Source organism: Carassius auratus, chromosome 3 (genome assembly GCF_003368295.1).
Source record: "Carassius auratus strain Wakin chromosome 3, ASM336829v1, whole genome shotgun sequence".
NCBI classification, from domain to species: Eukaryota; Metazoa; Chordata; class Actinopteri; order Cypriniformes; family Cyprinidae; genus Carassius; species Carassius auratus.
The window spans coordinates 29,220,829-29,237,167 of NC_039245.1; the positions used below are offsets into that span (position 1 = coordinate 29,220,829).

Genomic DNA, 16,339 nt, shown 5'->3' on the forward strand with positions numbered 1-16,339 from the left:
TTCCATTCATTTCTGAAAACTGTGCCCAACATTATTTTATCAGCATAGCATAAGTAATAATCCTGCCCATTTTCTCTTTGATATGTTAATTGGACTCTGATTTACAGCCTTTTGAAATGTACAGTTTTTGGCTCTTCCGGGGGGTGCTACTGGGCCCCTGGGGGTAGAAGGGCAGTAAAACCTACATATATGTATTCTCCTCATCATGGACAACAAACTGAGCTGAGTCACATTTATATCTGACAGTTTTCACAGTCCTCTGTTTTCTAATTCTTACATCATTGCTATTATACCTTTTGACAGGACATTGTGAGGCCATCTGATGAAACATGGAAAAATTATAAAGAAATGTTTTGATAATAAAAATAATAGATTATTTATTTGATTTTTGAAGTAAACATCAATAAATATAATGGATGAACCTGCAACAACATGCCATTATCTATTCCCCACTGTTAAGCAGTAATCAAGGACAATGTATACACATTGTGATACTTCACTATTACACAAGGACAAATTCATTCATATATATATATATATATTACTAATAACTAATTAGCAAAAATCAGTGTAAAAATGTCCTCTCACCCCTGTCTCTTGCTCCTCATGTGCTGGACATCAGTAATGTGTGTGCTCTTGGTTTTAATGCAGTACAAGATCCACGTTGATCATTCCTGCTACATTCTCAGTTATCCCTCAAGTGTTTGTAACTATAAAGCCCATGGCAGCATCTTGTAATGCAAAATAATTAATCTCGTAACTCCCTTACTAAATATAAACAATAATAACTTTCTGGTGTACTGATGTCCCAGATGTCATTAATCTGATCAAATATTTTTATGTCTTAAGTAAAAAATAATCCCAATAATGATTATGTAGTTTTTCCAAGTCTAAAATAAACACATATGAGCCTACCTAGTAAAATGATGTATTTACCAAGAATCTTCAGAACACAATATTCATCATATTCATTTTATTGAAGCATAGACTATAAAGATGATAAAGTAGCATCAAGACAAATAAGATTCAAGGAAAATAATTATTCATCATCAAAAATACAGATGAGTGATGAAATGTCCTTAAAAGTCACAGTCCCATTCAGTCAACTGTGATACAGATCATGTGATACATATAAGACATTGGATACTGTTTCAGAAAATAATGATTCCCATCATCACATCTAAACTGGTTTCATCGTGATCTTCTGTCGTGTCTGGAAACAGTTTGTGGTTGATATCCAACACTGATGTGGTGTAGCTTGTTCTCAGCCAGAAGATTAGATTAGATTAGATTAGATTCAACTTTATTGTCATTATGCAGAGTACAAGTACAGAGCTAATGAAATGCAGTTAGCATCTAACCAGAAGTGCAAGAATATAGTGTTTTATATACATAAAAGTGCAGAGTAAGTAAAGCTATGATATACAGAATTTACAGTGGAGTTGCTATATACAATATTGATCAGAGTATATACAGAATATAAATATGAATTTAATGTAGGGATTGTATGTACATTATGAACAGAGCAAAGAAGAATTATATATACATTATGAATAGCAGGAACTTGAGAACAGTGGTAATAAATACAGTTGAATGAGTGTGCAAAAGTATAGTTTAACTTTTTTATTATATGCAAAATAATAGTAGTGCAATTATATTTATTGTAGAAATAGTTTACTGTGCTTGTACAGTAACAGCTTTAGACAGTTTATAGTGTAATGGATTTAACCATGTGCAGTCTGTGCAAAATATGAGTAGTGCAATACATGTATGTAAAGTACTGTGACCCGTGCAGTAAAAGAGCAGGTACTAGTTCGAGAGCGTAGGCTCCTGTAACGCCTGCCGGATGGAAGGAGGGTGAAAAGTCCATGGTTAGGGTGAGAGGCATCCTTGATGATGTTTCTTGCCCTACCCCGACAGCGCTTCTGATAAATGTTCTCTATGGAGGTTAACTGGGTGCAAGTGAGATCTCCCAGTCCTAAGATCCCAGACCTGGTCAAAGTGAAACAAACAATCCAGATGAAGTTGTTAAATGGACATAGAGCTCATCTTATGAGTAACTATGACCCTTGTAGTACTGTACACTTACCATTCTTCAAGCTGTTTTAAGATCTTTTGAGAAGCTTTTTCTCTGAAGACAATTTACCACATCCTCTTCTTTCACTCCTTTCAAGAGCATCACTTGGTCAAAACCCCTCATTTGGTTGATGAGATCATCTGTACAAAGTAAAATTGTTAAAATACTGCAATAAACAATTTCATTATGCAAGAATTTAGAAAAAGTTACAGAGGCAAAGGACTTGCCCATGAGACTCCATTAGCATGTGTACTTCTCAGAGACTCTAGAATTCATCTTTTGTTGCAGTAAATGTGTTTTCTTCCTCTAGAGTCTTTCTCCAGAGCTAATGACTTCTCTCACAAATGTGTTTTAGTCTGTGCAGTGTAAGGCTTTGCTCAAACCAATCAACTATCAATTCACAATTTATAACACAACATTCATAAAACAGTGAGATAATGTCAATTGGTGTTTATATCAATTAAACCACTTTTATGACACTTGTATGCTTTTAAGAATAACAGGTGGTGTTTTTTTTTAAACTTTAGATTAAAAATGTTCCAGTCAAACTTTGCTAACATCCTATAATTATTATAGCTGTATCAAATAAAATAAAATAAATATAAAAACATTGGAAAGAATAATTACGGCTGACATGACCAGTCCTGTGAGAGATCATCATAAAGTCCTGTAACACAGCATTGCTTCAACACACACATACCAGAGGACTTCTGTTTGCTTGAGCACAAGATGACCATCTTCATTTCTCATCCTGAGCAAATCATTTCCTTGGTCTTCCTTCTCTTCTGTGAAACAAGATAATCTTACTCTGTGTGCAATGAGCAATATTTCTCATTAAACATATAATTAAGTTAATTTAAAGTAAGATTCAGACCAGAGCATTTGATGAGTAAACAAATGTACCTGGGAAGAGCTGATCGTGGCAAGAGTCGCTGAGACTCAGTAATAGCTCTTTTAGTTTTTAGGAAGGTTTGTGAGGGTTGGCTCCCCAAAAACTTCTGAAAAAGAAGAACAGCATTATCTGCAAACAATCCTGTAAGACAGAAAGAAAGGAAATATTATTTCATTACATGCAACTTATACATTACTATATACTTTAACTTATACATTACTTACATACATTATTTTTTAGACCATGAAAGCATTAGTGAATTATTAAGACTTTGATGTGGGACTGTATTTAGGGATCATTTTAAAGACTTTTCCCCTTTCCAGATACCCACACTTGAGGTCTTATTCACTTGAGAGTGTGTGTACGTGACTATGAGACTGTCCCCGGTCTTAATAATGCCAAAGCATGGTGTCCTTAACACACACTAAACCTCTCCAATACTGCTCCGGAGCGCTATACAACGCTTAGTGTATCCCATCATGCATCATGTTTTGGAATTAATGTGAGACTTTTTGCAGAGATCTCACAGGAGGTCAGTCAACTTTCCAATGTTTGTGAAATATTAATTATAATAATTAGAAATTGAGACTAATTTAGTAGTAAAACAAAGTGTTGCATGTTTTCTTGGTGCACAGAAAAGTATATTTATTTTGTACATCATTTGTAACTTCTTTTTATCACTTAATTAGAAGCACCACAAAATAAATTGTCATCTTTAATAGGGTTAATAGGGCGCTAATTTTAGCGCTTTGGGTTCTAGAAAAGCGCATTTAAATGTATTATTAGGGACTATTGAAAAGACATTTAGAAGTTTCTTTTAAAATACAAAGTTGAAACGAACTTTGTCATGTTAAGATCGACACACATTGTGATCTTCATGCTCACTTGGGCCAAATAAAGGAAATGTGCAAAGATGGCAAGTGTGGGTATTTGGACCGTACAACAGTTTAAGAAACAACAAAATGCTGTGCAAATGATAACAACAGGAATGTTTGATAAAAGGGACAAACTATAACAGACCAACCTGCCTCTGCAGCTTTCTGTCTTCTCCATTTCTGAAGGAATACCTCTCCACAAACACCACTGGGGTGACTGCTTACTTTACGTCTTTTCAGCTAAAAGATTAATACAAGGGGAAAGAAAATAAAACAGAATTATATACAGAATGTTAATAGTGATCTGTGAGCAAAATATTTAAGATATAAACAAATATGAATTGAACTGCAAGATGGGAAAAATGTTTTTTTTTTTTTTTTTTTTTTTTTTTTTACATTAAAAAGGTATTACAAGCATGGTACAGTAAATGTGATTACTGTGAAATAAGTCATATAAAAGCACATTAAAACACTACCATTACAGTGGTACAACTATAGTTAATTTGGTGATTAATGTGCCATTACTATACTACAGTAAAGCTACAGTTACTGTGGTAAAAAAACAAAACAAAAAAAAAAAACATGGTAAATGTCTTGTTTACTGCGTTTTACCTACTTTTGTAGGTGTCATGGTTACCATGATTTTACTACAAATACAACTTACATCTTTGAACCTGAAATTAATATAAAACGGATCCCAGGTCTGTGGCACGTCACGTCACGTCAAGTGACCGATAGAGTTTAACCAGTTAGCAGCTGTGTTCATTTAGTTAAACACAATGAAACTCAAAGACAGCCTCGGATGACCGATGTAATACAGAGAGTAAACATAAGGCGCTCATCTGATTAATAAAGAAGACAGAATACGTTTTAGGACAGGCATTAAAAGAGCATATTTACTACTACTCACCATAGACTGTATAACTCACCCAACCTGCGGCTCTTGCAAACTGATGGAAAGTATCGCGATGTGTGCTGAATGAGACTTCTTGAACGTGATTTCAAAGCGATAAACATCTCATGTCAGTGACGCTAGAGGCGCTTGACCACGCTTCAGTTTTTGACGCTTTGGGGTTGACGCACAGCGCGTGATGCGCGTAGTGGGAGGGGCGGCGCTGTTTATTAATTATGTATTATTATTATTTAGGTCTTTCTGTGTTGATTTGCTGTTTATTAATATTTTTAAAACTATAACGCTAAATCTATCAACATTTATTTAGATGTTATCATATTATCATGTTTCTTTATTTTAATTATATTATTTCGGTCTTATTACAGGTGAAATATTACAGTAAGCCAGAACACGGGCCGAGCGGGGCTCATTCTAAACCCATTAGCGGACATTCATATCACAGAATCTGACAGCGATCAGAGGCTCATCAGCGACATCATTTTAAGAAGCCTTTACAATAGCCTTAATAAAAACTTTTAACTTTAGAGTCTAAAGTAAAAAAAAAAAAAAAAAAATAAAAAAAAATAAATCTGTAGGCCTATCGCTAATAAATAATTTATTTATTTTTAGATATTTTTTGTTCTTTTTATTTAAAGTAAATTGTTTCTTAATGTGAAAATGTGTTACAGTTATGTGTCAAGGACTTGATATTGAATTCTGTAATAAAAAAAAAATTAAATCTAGGCCTATGAAAAAAATAAAAATCAATGAAAAGTAAAAAAAAGAACCATTGCGCATTTTACAGCTAAAAAAGTTTTAATGTGTTTTTGTCACCAGCAATACAGTATGTTGCTCAGTTTTGTACAGTAAGTTAAGCTCCGATTTTTTTTTCAAGTTTCAGTGAGTTTCTTCTGTTGTCCTGTGAAAAATTTAATAATAATAATAATAATTAATCAGAAAATATTGTGCTGATGCACGAAAGATGCCTCCAGTTGAAATGCATTAGTTTAAAAAAACGTGCTGCAATCATGAAAATAAGGAAATAAACGTGTGCCTGCCACGAATAAATAGATTAAATTACGTGACAAAATCACGAACTGCCGTGAGACTGGGTTTCCGTGTGTGGACCACGGAAGATGAGTGTCATTGACTTGCGTTAGAGTTATCCGTGATCTCAGCACAGACTCACTCCGTGCTCGTATCACAGATTTTAGTTAGGCTAACAGAATCAAAGTGAATCTGTATGATGGCAGGACAATGCAATAGTTACAATAACAGTCAGGTTGTTCATGGTATTTGGTGTTGAAAAAAATAAATACTTCAAATGTTGCGTTTCCAGATGAGATAGCACGTCCATTGAGTGAGGTCTGTACTCCATCACTGAAACGATCCGTGTACGGACCACGGAAGATGAGTGTCATTGACTTGCGTTAGAGTTATCCGTGATCTCAGCACAGACTCACTCCGTGCTCCTATCACATATTTTAGTTCTGACTATAGCCAAAATGTGTGTAAAACGCCATCAAACTGGATTTTATGATGACAGGACGAGAAAAAATGCCAAGTTAATTACATTCCATTGCAACAGTGTCGACGAAAAGCTTGTAAGTTCCTAAACAAGTGAGTGAGGTCAGGTTGTGGAGGTCCGTGCCATCACGGGACTTTTGTAACTGAAACAAACGTAATTTTTATGATGACAGGACAATGCAATAACTACAACAGCTGTCTGGTTAATGTCATTATGGCATTTGATATTGGAAAAGAAACAAATACGTCAAATGTTGCGTTTCCAAATGAGAAAGCACGTCCGTTCAGCGAGTTCTGTACTCCTTCATTGAAACGGGTATCCGTGTGTGGACCACGGAAGGTCAGTGTCATTGACTTGCGTTGGAGAAATATCCGTGGCCGGGTTACGGAATTTGGGGCAATTCCGTGATGGCTTCACGGATTTTGAGTTAAGGACCCGTGGACATTTCACGGAATTCTGTGAGACCAGGTTGGTGTGTGTGCATCAGAAATACATTTCTGAATCTTGTCCTGTGCATTTGTGAATCTTGAGTGCATTTGTAAATGTTGTTTGCATTTCTAAATTGTGTGTGTATTTCTGAATTTTGTGTGCATTTCTGAATTTTGTATGCATTTGTGAATCTTCTGTGCTTTTTAAATTTTGTGTGTGCATTTGTGAATTTTGTGTGCATTTGTGTATCCTGTGTGTGTATTTATGAATTATGTGTGTGCATGTATGAATCCTATGTGTGCATATGTGACTGTAGTGTGTGCATTTATCTTTATTGAGACTCTTCTGGCTCCATACTCTCTCTCTTTGTTTTTTGTTTTACAGATGTAAGCTGCTGATAGCGATTACAGGAACAAGCAAGTTCAGTTTTCACTCAGCATAATGCAAAGAGTTAGAGAATATTAAAGGTTTTAGCAGCTAAGATCACCTAATGAAGGGTTCAGAAACTTAAGTCTATAGCCCAGAGCTCAACCTACACTCAAAAAAATGAATCATGGCATAGTTTATAATTATGTATTTGCATCCTTTTGATTTTATTTAAATAATAATATTTTCAAAATGTATGTAGTCAAATTGCTTAGAATCCATGTAAATTGGTTCATTGTGAAAACTATTCGATTTAATCAGTTAACCATTATGAATATGGTTTAAATATATCTAGCTGTGGAACGAGCGAGATCCAATTAGTTATATTTTATGAGATTGGTTTGCATATAATTTATGGGCAATGGAATTGTTTAGAGGCGGAAATGATTCATACTCCAGTCGGTAGGGAGCGGTACGGCACATACACATGTCTATGGCAATGCAAATTGGAAAAAAAGCAGCAACCAGCGCGCGCGCGCCGCGCGGCAGAGAGGCAGTTTAAAAAACACCGTTCTCCTCGCCATCTTACATCGGATAATCTTCTTGGATCAACCTGATTGCAAGGCAAGTTACATATGTACTCATCGTATAAAAGTTGACTGCTTTCAATATATATGTGTGTTATTACTGCTGTTGATATCGTATTAGACTGTATCAATGTACTGACTATCAATCTGCATTTATTCCACTTACGTTAGCTAACTAACTTGCACATGGTTCTTATAAAAGCTAACTTTTTCTACTTTCCCCTTAAGCTACTTTTTTTCAGCTAAGTTAGACAGTATAATTTAAAGTAACTGGGATGCGTATTTATTTTTAGTTTAACGTTATATTCATTTCCGTATTTTCTGACCTGAATAGCATAACTTTGGAACTTTAGCCACGTGCATAGCTTAAGTTAAATCCGAGAGGGAAAAATGGTTTTAGGTGTTAACTGTTTAAAGATTAAAATAGCGATGTGTCATTAAACGATTACTAAACCAACTGCAATTTTAAATGTATTTATATCGTACATGGATAACTTCCAACAGTTGCCAGTTGGTCGGGTGTTCTATGTGAACCATGGTTTTAACGTTACCCCGTCTGTGTCTTTTGCTGTTGGTCTGCTGTTTTTCTGTGGTTTAACGTTTGACGGCAAATAAAGACAGTTATAAACTACTGCAATTAGTAAATGAGAGTACTATTCTAATAATTCTCAAAAAATATAATGCTGGCTTTGTTACTTCATAATCAAAAGTATGCTTTTGTTTCTAACTAAAACCAGCTGCAAACATAAAAAAGCCACGGAGGGCAGAGGTTCATTTCTGTCCAAACCATCCGAGAGGTGAAACCAATGACAGCCTGGAGGTGGAAAGGGTTGCTCTATTGACCAAGGTTAAAAAAAATAATAACGAGACCGTTATCAAGGAAAAGATGCAGCGTACCTTCTCATACCAACGACAATAAATTCTTCAGGAGCCAATGATTACAGAGGTCCGAAACAGATGGCCAGCATTGTTTGAAATTGGAGAAGTAAGTAGTTAAGTGTTGTTTGTAATGGAAGTGCAGATTTATACACTAACACATCTTGTTTAAGGTGAAATATATTATTTTGTGTCCTTTTTCATCTTTTTTCAGGTCAACTTGGAGTTCATGCGTATAACAACTGTTCCGCTGATATCAAAATTCATTGGTCAACTGGACAAATACACTGATGGCCTGATGAAGGTGTTCCATCACAAAGGAGGATGTGCAGGACAGAAAATCCACACCATAATGGCATTGACAGCTAAAGTAAGTGTGTTTTTATGTTTTGCTTTTTTTTTCAACCAGTTACTCATTTGACTTGACAGGAATTCAGAAATCTCTCTCACACTCACACACACACTTTCTCTATCCCTCTGAGATGCCAAGAACACAATCTTTCTTACACATTAAATACACATTTATTTGATTTATTAGTGAGGACATCTCAGTCTCTTTCACACACATGCGCACAGTCTTTCTATTTCTCTCTATTCAAATTAAAGAACTTTATTGCCATTATTGTTTATGCACAATATTTTTAAAACATTATTCATATAAATAAGTTGCTAAATAATTAAGATTATTGTCTGTGTATAGTGTTTTATAATAGTGTATTAGTTCACCCAAAAATAAAAAAGCGTTATTAACTGAACCTCATGACGTTCCAAACCCGTAACTTATCTTCGAAACACTACGGAGCCCCACACATGACATGCAAAAAAAAAGTTAATCGCGCGCACAATTTAATAATTCATTCCCTTGATTCGCTAAATCGTGTGCACAATTACATTTTTTTTTCTTGCATGTCATGTGCAGGACTCTGTACAACACAAACAAATATATTTTTAATGAAATCTGAGAGGTTTCTGTTCCTCTATTGACAGCTACACTACCAATACTTTGACGTTCCAAAAATGTTATCAAGAGATCATAAAACTATTCCATATGAATTGAGCAGTTTAGTCCAAAATTTCTGAAGAAATTAACAGATTGAATTTAGGCTTTTTTTCACAAACAAACATTCATTAGCTCACATCAGTTAGAGTAAACGGAAGCTCAGGAATTTTTGCATTGATGTGCGAGAACCAGTGAGGTTTGTTCTAGTGTGTTAAGCAGGTTCGGTTGAGCTTCTGTTTATGTTTGCTGATCAATGTTTATACAATAAAAGCCTAAATTTAGTCTGTTCATTAAAAAAATGCGATCATGTCTCATTAGAAAATTTGGACTAAAATGCTCAATTCATATGGAATAGTTTTATGATCTCTTTATGAATTATTTGAAGCGTCAAAGTGGTGATTGTGTAGCTGTCAATGGAGAAACAAAGTTTTCAGATTTCTTAAAAAGAGATCTTCATTTGTGTTCTGAAGATGAACAAAAGTTGGACAAAATTTATGACATAATTGTAAATTTTGGGTGACCTACCTCTTTAAAATGTAGCCTTACTTGAACTATTAGTTAATAATTAATGACGTTTTTTGGGATCTTCTTATGCTTGTTTGAGAATGAAGACAAAAACACCAGGCGTGATTGTATCCTGAGGTGCCTAAGCGTCTACCTCAATGAAGACATCAAGACACTTGTCAAAGAATATGTGGTAAGTGTGTGTCAAGCTATTCTCTTCATGTTACAAATTTCAATTTTCATTGATTAAGTTATTTTTCTCATTGGTATCACAGTCTAGCTTATGCCCTTGTGTGTAGTGTGCAGCGAAAGATTAAACTATGCAGCAATCAGTACAGAGCATGATTGATCAAACTAAAAATTACCTGTATAAAATGATCCAGTTGGTATTACAAAGTAAGGAAAATATGAAATCATAATCGTGAAACACTCACATCATTATGCTGATCTCAGATTTGGTGTAGATAGGGAAATTAATACATTATTCATGGCAAAACAGGAACACAGTACAATTATCATTTCAATTACATGACTGAATCAATAGGAAAACTTGGAACACATTGGGATCTTATTTTCTTTGTTTATCCTCCAGGACTCTGAAAGTGTGGAGGCTGAGTCTATCATTGCACAGACAACAATGGGCATCTATGTCATTCGAGCGGAGGGTGCTGGCCCTGAAGAAGAACCTTCAGATGTTGGTGTTGTTCTAGAAGGAGTTGAAGTTCTGCAAAACCTGCCAAGTGTCACACTTGGATGTGTGATGCTTTTTGGACTAATTGATGCCCTTAACCTAAACTATCCAAAAGACCTCAAGTGCACATTTGAAGCATTTCAGAAAATCCTGATGGAACTGGATACAACCAAGCTGTCGCCAAAAGTTCAGGGACTGAAAATTAAGATGCTTCAGTGAATCATTGAGAGATGTGCTGATATTTACATTTTTCCCCTTGACTTGCACTTTTTCTACTCGTGAGAACCACCACCCTATTTTTCCAAATTATTGCATTTCACAGATTTGTGAAAATGTTTGTGTAATGTTAACAAGTGTTGTCATTGAATCAGATTTGACCTGATTGTTACATCTACCTCAAGTTTTGCAGTTTTTTTTAAGCACAGTTCTTGAGGAAAAAGTACTGTGCCTGGAGTCTGTTGAAATCCTTTGCATTTATTTGTTATAGGATGGTTGTGGCAAAAAAACAAATAAATAAAGTAGTGCAATTAACCTTGGTTTGTTAAGTAAAGAATGAAATTACATTAATTTTTGTTGAGGTTGTACACAACACAGTACAAGTGAGCAGAGACCGTCTTGCTAGCTCCTCTTTTTGCTGCCTTTTGTGCTTGTTATTTCTAAAATAAAAATGTGAAATGAAGTGACCCTCTGGCCGTTCTTTTTTGTGTTGTATATTTTGATTGGGGAGGGGAAATGGTGATGAATAAGTAAATACAAATTTATAAATATGATTTTAAAATACATTGGGTTTATTAATACAAATTACTTAAATGTGATGCATTTTAAGTAAAATAGGTTTATTTCATAATAACACATAAACCCATTTCTTATTCATTTAAAATAAATTGGATTAATTGAAAATATTACATAAATCTAATTGTTACTTGTTTTATTTATATAGGACTTACATGTATTTATCACATTAAGTTTATTAATACGTTTACATTAAAAATATGTAATCCAAATGGATGGAAAATTTATATGCAATCAAATTACATAAATCTTATTTATAAGGCCTAAATATTTTTTTGAGTGTACTGTGTCACACATCTACAGATCTACACATCTAACGCACTTTGTTACTGCAGATACAGAAACATTTGTTTTTATTAGAGTCACTTCTCAAGACAAAGGACATTTTAAAAGATATTTTATGTTTCCATATTCTTCAAGAATTTGGCATTTTTTTATAATCAAAATAATTTATTACATTTTTACAGCTGTTTTGTAACAGTGTAGAATCATGGTATGAAATATATTAGTCAAATTCATTGACCTTCAGTGTGTCCAGAGTGGATGTTTGAAATCAGCACTAAAACACAAAGAAAAAAATCTCATAACAGTGTGACCATGGAGCTGATAATGTATATATTATACATCAGACATCTTTTATTCAACTTTCTTTGCTTGTTTAATCATAAAAGCAGAGAGAACATGAACTTAAGGGAACTTATTTAAGGAAGCAACCCGTGTGTTTACAAGCAGATGGAAGAATTATGAATTTTCCTTCATACTTACTAGTGAATAAAGCATCAGACAAACTGTGCAAAACAAACCATATTTCACTCATATATCGACAAAATACATAAATAAGGACCACAAAAATCACTTGATCATTTACATATAGTATAATACATATTACTATATATATTGTTGTGGCCAAGCAGCCACCGAGGGTTCATTTTTTAAAGACTCACTGAAGCCATGATTGAGAGAAAACCAAAGTTGAATAACCGTCTTTTTGAATATGCACCCAAACATCAACAAGTTAGCCAGCTCAAAAGTAAAACAAAGCCAGCAGGGAGAACTAATGCTCTACTCTGAAAGTGAAAGTGACATGACATTCAGCCAAGTATGGTGACCCATACTCAGAATTTGTGCTCTGCATTTAACCCATCCTAAGTGCACACACACACACACTGTGAACATACACCCAGAGCAGTGGGCAGCCATTTATGCTGCGGCGCCCGGGGAGCAGTTGGGGGTTCGGTGCCTTTTGCTCAAGGGCACCTAAGTCGTGGTACTGAAGGTGGAGAGAGAACTGTACATGCACTCCCCACACCCACAATTCCTGCCAGCCCGAGACTCAAACTCACAACCTTTCGATCGCCAGTCCGACTCTCTAACCATTAGGCCACGACTTCCCTACCTGTTTAACATATACATGACAGATTGACATACATATATTCTTCCTGAATAACGTTCTATGCCATATGGCACTTATACAACTCAATAATTCAATAAACATACTTTTGATGTGTTTCTTAACATTAAATACACCATATATATGAAATTGCATTGATATCCCTTAACAATGTGCAATCAGCATCATATAGGGACGTCAATGCAATTTTACAAAATATAGGGTGCACAAAATATGTGTTGATATTATATTATGCTTTCACTTAATTAATTAAATATTATTTTTGCTAGGAAAATTTATTTAAAGGACATAATTATCATCAACAGACATCAAATGTTGCCTAAATTGTACAAATTATATTTAACTGGCAACCAGGTGAGACACAGGGCCCATGACGGATCTACAGTATCCAGACAGAAATTAGTTACCCATTCTCAATGGCAAAGTGCCCAAGCAACATTGCTCAAACGTTAATGTTAATATGTACATTTTTGGAAAAGAGAGTATATATATATATATATATATATATATATATATATATATATATATATATATATATATATATACTGTAGGCCTGTATACTGTAACATTTTTCCTACGGTGTTAGGCCTACAATAGTTCTTTAAATTATATGTAAAATCTAGTCTTTTTGACATTAATAGTGAGTGAATGAAATTAATGATACACAGTTAATAATAATAAAGTTAATCTGATAATCTAATATGATCTGAACCTCATGAGATAATTATAATACAGCATCATAACACATTAATTATGCAAGGTGCACTCAGGTAAAATAGTTTTTCCATTTATGTGCTCTTAAAGTATAATTTCTAAAACATTAGTGAAAAAATAAAATTATCAGGGGCACAAGGCTGGAAGCAATGCAAAGAAGAGGAGAAGAAAAATATAAATAAAGAGATAAAAATGTTGATGTTTATGTCGAATTATACTACAGGGCCGTTGAATGCTTGAAACTGATTGGCAGACGAATGTTCTGAGGTGTGCAAATATTTTCTGGGAAACGTATGGTGAACGTAGTACCAGGCCGGTCTCCTGACCGCATTACAGTTCTATCACTTCGTAAAGTAAAACTGTAATAATGGAAATTACAGGACTAGCAAAAAAAAAACAAAAAAAACAACAACACGAGAGACGATTTTCTTAAAGTAAATACACATGACATTTCTCACTAGCTAGGTAATAACAGCGCTGTTCAGAGACGCTGCTGCAGTCTAATTCACACAAGCTCTCTCTTTCTCTGTGTGTTTGTCTTTCTCGCTCTCTTTCTAATCACTTCGTTAATAACTGCATTAGAATGCTATCAACGACCCAAGCCTCAAATACCAGCTTTAAAATTATGTTTTGTAACCAGCAAAAGAGGCATTGGATGAGATGCGGAAGAAATAATCCTACTCACAATAGCGATTTAAGTACAAAAACTGAATGAATCCCTTTAAATATATCATCTGATCCATGACTCCACTTCGTGTCATGGACGCATAACCACCTCGGGAGTGCATTATTTTTCTAACAATTCAACGGCCCGCTGTCAGTTTTTCCTTACTTTTGAAATAGCCTAGATATGGCAATACTGACACTGTGGAACGTTTTTGCTTAAATTAACTGCTTATTTAATTCTACTTTATTTTCTTTCAAATAAATGTAAGCTTCTGTAATATTGTTTTAATTTCAGTTACATTACTGCTTGCTTTTAATTGACCAACAAGTGTTTAAATGTCTTTTGAAAAAGACCAGGATTATAATCTAGCATTAATTAAAATGAAATAAGTTTATTGTTGTAAGGAATCCTTAACAGGACTGCTATTTTCCTCCTGGTCGGCAGGTGGCAACCCTCACCAGACTCCTGCTGAACACTACCACTCATTATGCCTGATGCTATTTAAGTGTGTTTGTGCCATGCCTTATTGTTCAGTCTTGAGCCTATGTTACCTGTTGCAAGCTAAGTCTGTCAAAGTGTAAGTTTAAGTCTTTGGACCCTTGTGTCTATATTTCTTTGTACTGTTTTTTGGAAGCACAGCTTCTCGTTTTGTTGCACCTTTTATTAGTAAAGTTTTGTCTTGTTGAAGACCCACGACTCCTGGCCATTTGATCATCTCTGCTCTTGGATTCATTTAGTGGGGAGTTAGCTCAATCCATTAACTCAGTGACTTTGGACCCAACAGACCTGGGTTCAACCCCACCTAGAACAGCCCCGTTACAATTGTTCACTGTATGCACACAATTGAAATGAAAGGTATGGGTATGCTAATTAGACTAACTAGCATGCTAGCTGGCTATCATCTACAAATAAATTATAAAATGTCACCTTTATTGTGTTGTCTGACTATTTTAGGCATTTCATATTGATCATATTTCTCTTTTGCTGTAATAAGTACTGTAAGCGTAGTGAGAGAAGCTCATGTCTAGTCTCCTCAATAGGCTATTTTAAGAGATTCACTCATAAAATAGGCTACCTACAAGGTGCTTTAACATCTCCATTTATTTATCAAAACATATTTACTACTTATGTTAATACTAATAAGTATTTGTGTTATGTTATACATTTTTGAAAAATCTGCACTCTCCTTTTTTTTTTTTTTTATAGTGAGAAGTAATTGTTCCTTTGCTATTATTGTAACACTGGAAGTAAAAACAAAAATTAAAAAAAGCATCAGGTCCAGATTTTTTTTAGTAACTTTTTCTTTATTAAAAAAAAAAGAAAACTTGAACAGTTTAAAGCATAAAATATTGCAGCAATACAAGAGACAATAAAATAAGGATATAAGGTAATAAAATATCTTTATAAGAATACAAGCTTACAAACTGCATGTTATGTTAATGTGGTTATAATTTGTTATAACATTAAAGTAGTATATTAGAAGATAAAAATAAAATGCCCATTTGGATGATATGAACTGAACTGATGGGAATGTACTTGTGATGCTAAAGCTCTGTGAAGTTTATGAACTTGCAGAGGGTTTTGTCCCTGTTACCATTATTTTATTAGTCCAAAAAAAAAAAAAAAAAAAAAAAAAATAATAATAATAATAAAAAATTCTCATAACAATATATAATATATAATATATTTACAAACTCAATTCCAAAAAAGTTGGGACACTGTACAAATTGTGAGTAAAAAAGGAATGGAACAATTTAGGAATGGAACAATCTCATAAACTTATATTTTATTCACAATAGAATATAGAAAACATATCAAATGTTGAAAATGAGACATTTTGAAATGTCGTGCCAAATATTGGCTCATTTTGGATTTCATGAGAACAACACATTCCAAAAAAGTTGGGACAGAAAACAATAAGTGGCCGGAAAAGTTAAATGTACATACAAGGAACAGATGGAGGACCAATTTGCAACTTATTAGGTCAATTGTTAGCATGATTGGGTATAAATAGAGCCTCTCAGAGTGGCAGTGTCTC

At 34.2% G+C, this 16,339-nt stretch overlaps 1 protein-coding gene across 1 annotated transcript; it reads left to right on the top strand.

The window, feature by feature from the left end:
• Positions 1 to 8,386: 8,386 nt before the first annotated feature.
• Positions 8,387 to 11,400, top strand: LOC113053523 (uncharacterized). Its single transcript, XM_026218644.1, has 4 exons — positions 8,387 to 8,631; positions 8,737 to 8,892; positions 10,127 to 10,219; positions 10,619 to 11,400. The coding sequence occupies exons 1-4, from the start codon at positions 8,581 to 8,583 to the stop codon at positions 10,934 to 10,936; spliced, it is 618 nt and encodes a 205-aa protein (XP_026074429.1). The 5' UTR covers positions 8,387 to 8,580; the 3' UTR covers positions 10,937 to 11,400.
• The last annotated feature ends 4,939 nt before the right edge of the window (positions 11,401 to 16,339 follow it).

What these genes read in the sequence shown, in the direction of transcription:
- LOC113053523 (XM_026218644.1), top strand. Translation starts at nt 8,581, where the DNA reads ATGATTACAGAGGTCCGAAACAGATGGCCAGCATTGTTTGAAATTGGA. An exon ending in CATTGTTTGAAATTGGAGAA is followed by an intron (nt 8,632 to 8,736) that starts GTAAGTAGTTAA and finishes ATCTTTTTTCAG; the next exon opens with GTCAACTTGGAGTTCATGCG. An exon ending in TAATGGCATTGACAGCTAAA is followed by an intron (nt 8,893 to 10,126) that starts GTAAGTGTGTTT and finishes TGCTTGTTTGAG; the next exon opens with AATGAAGACAAAAACACCAG.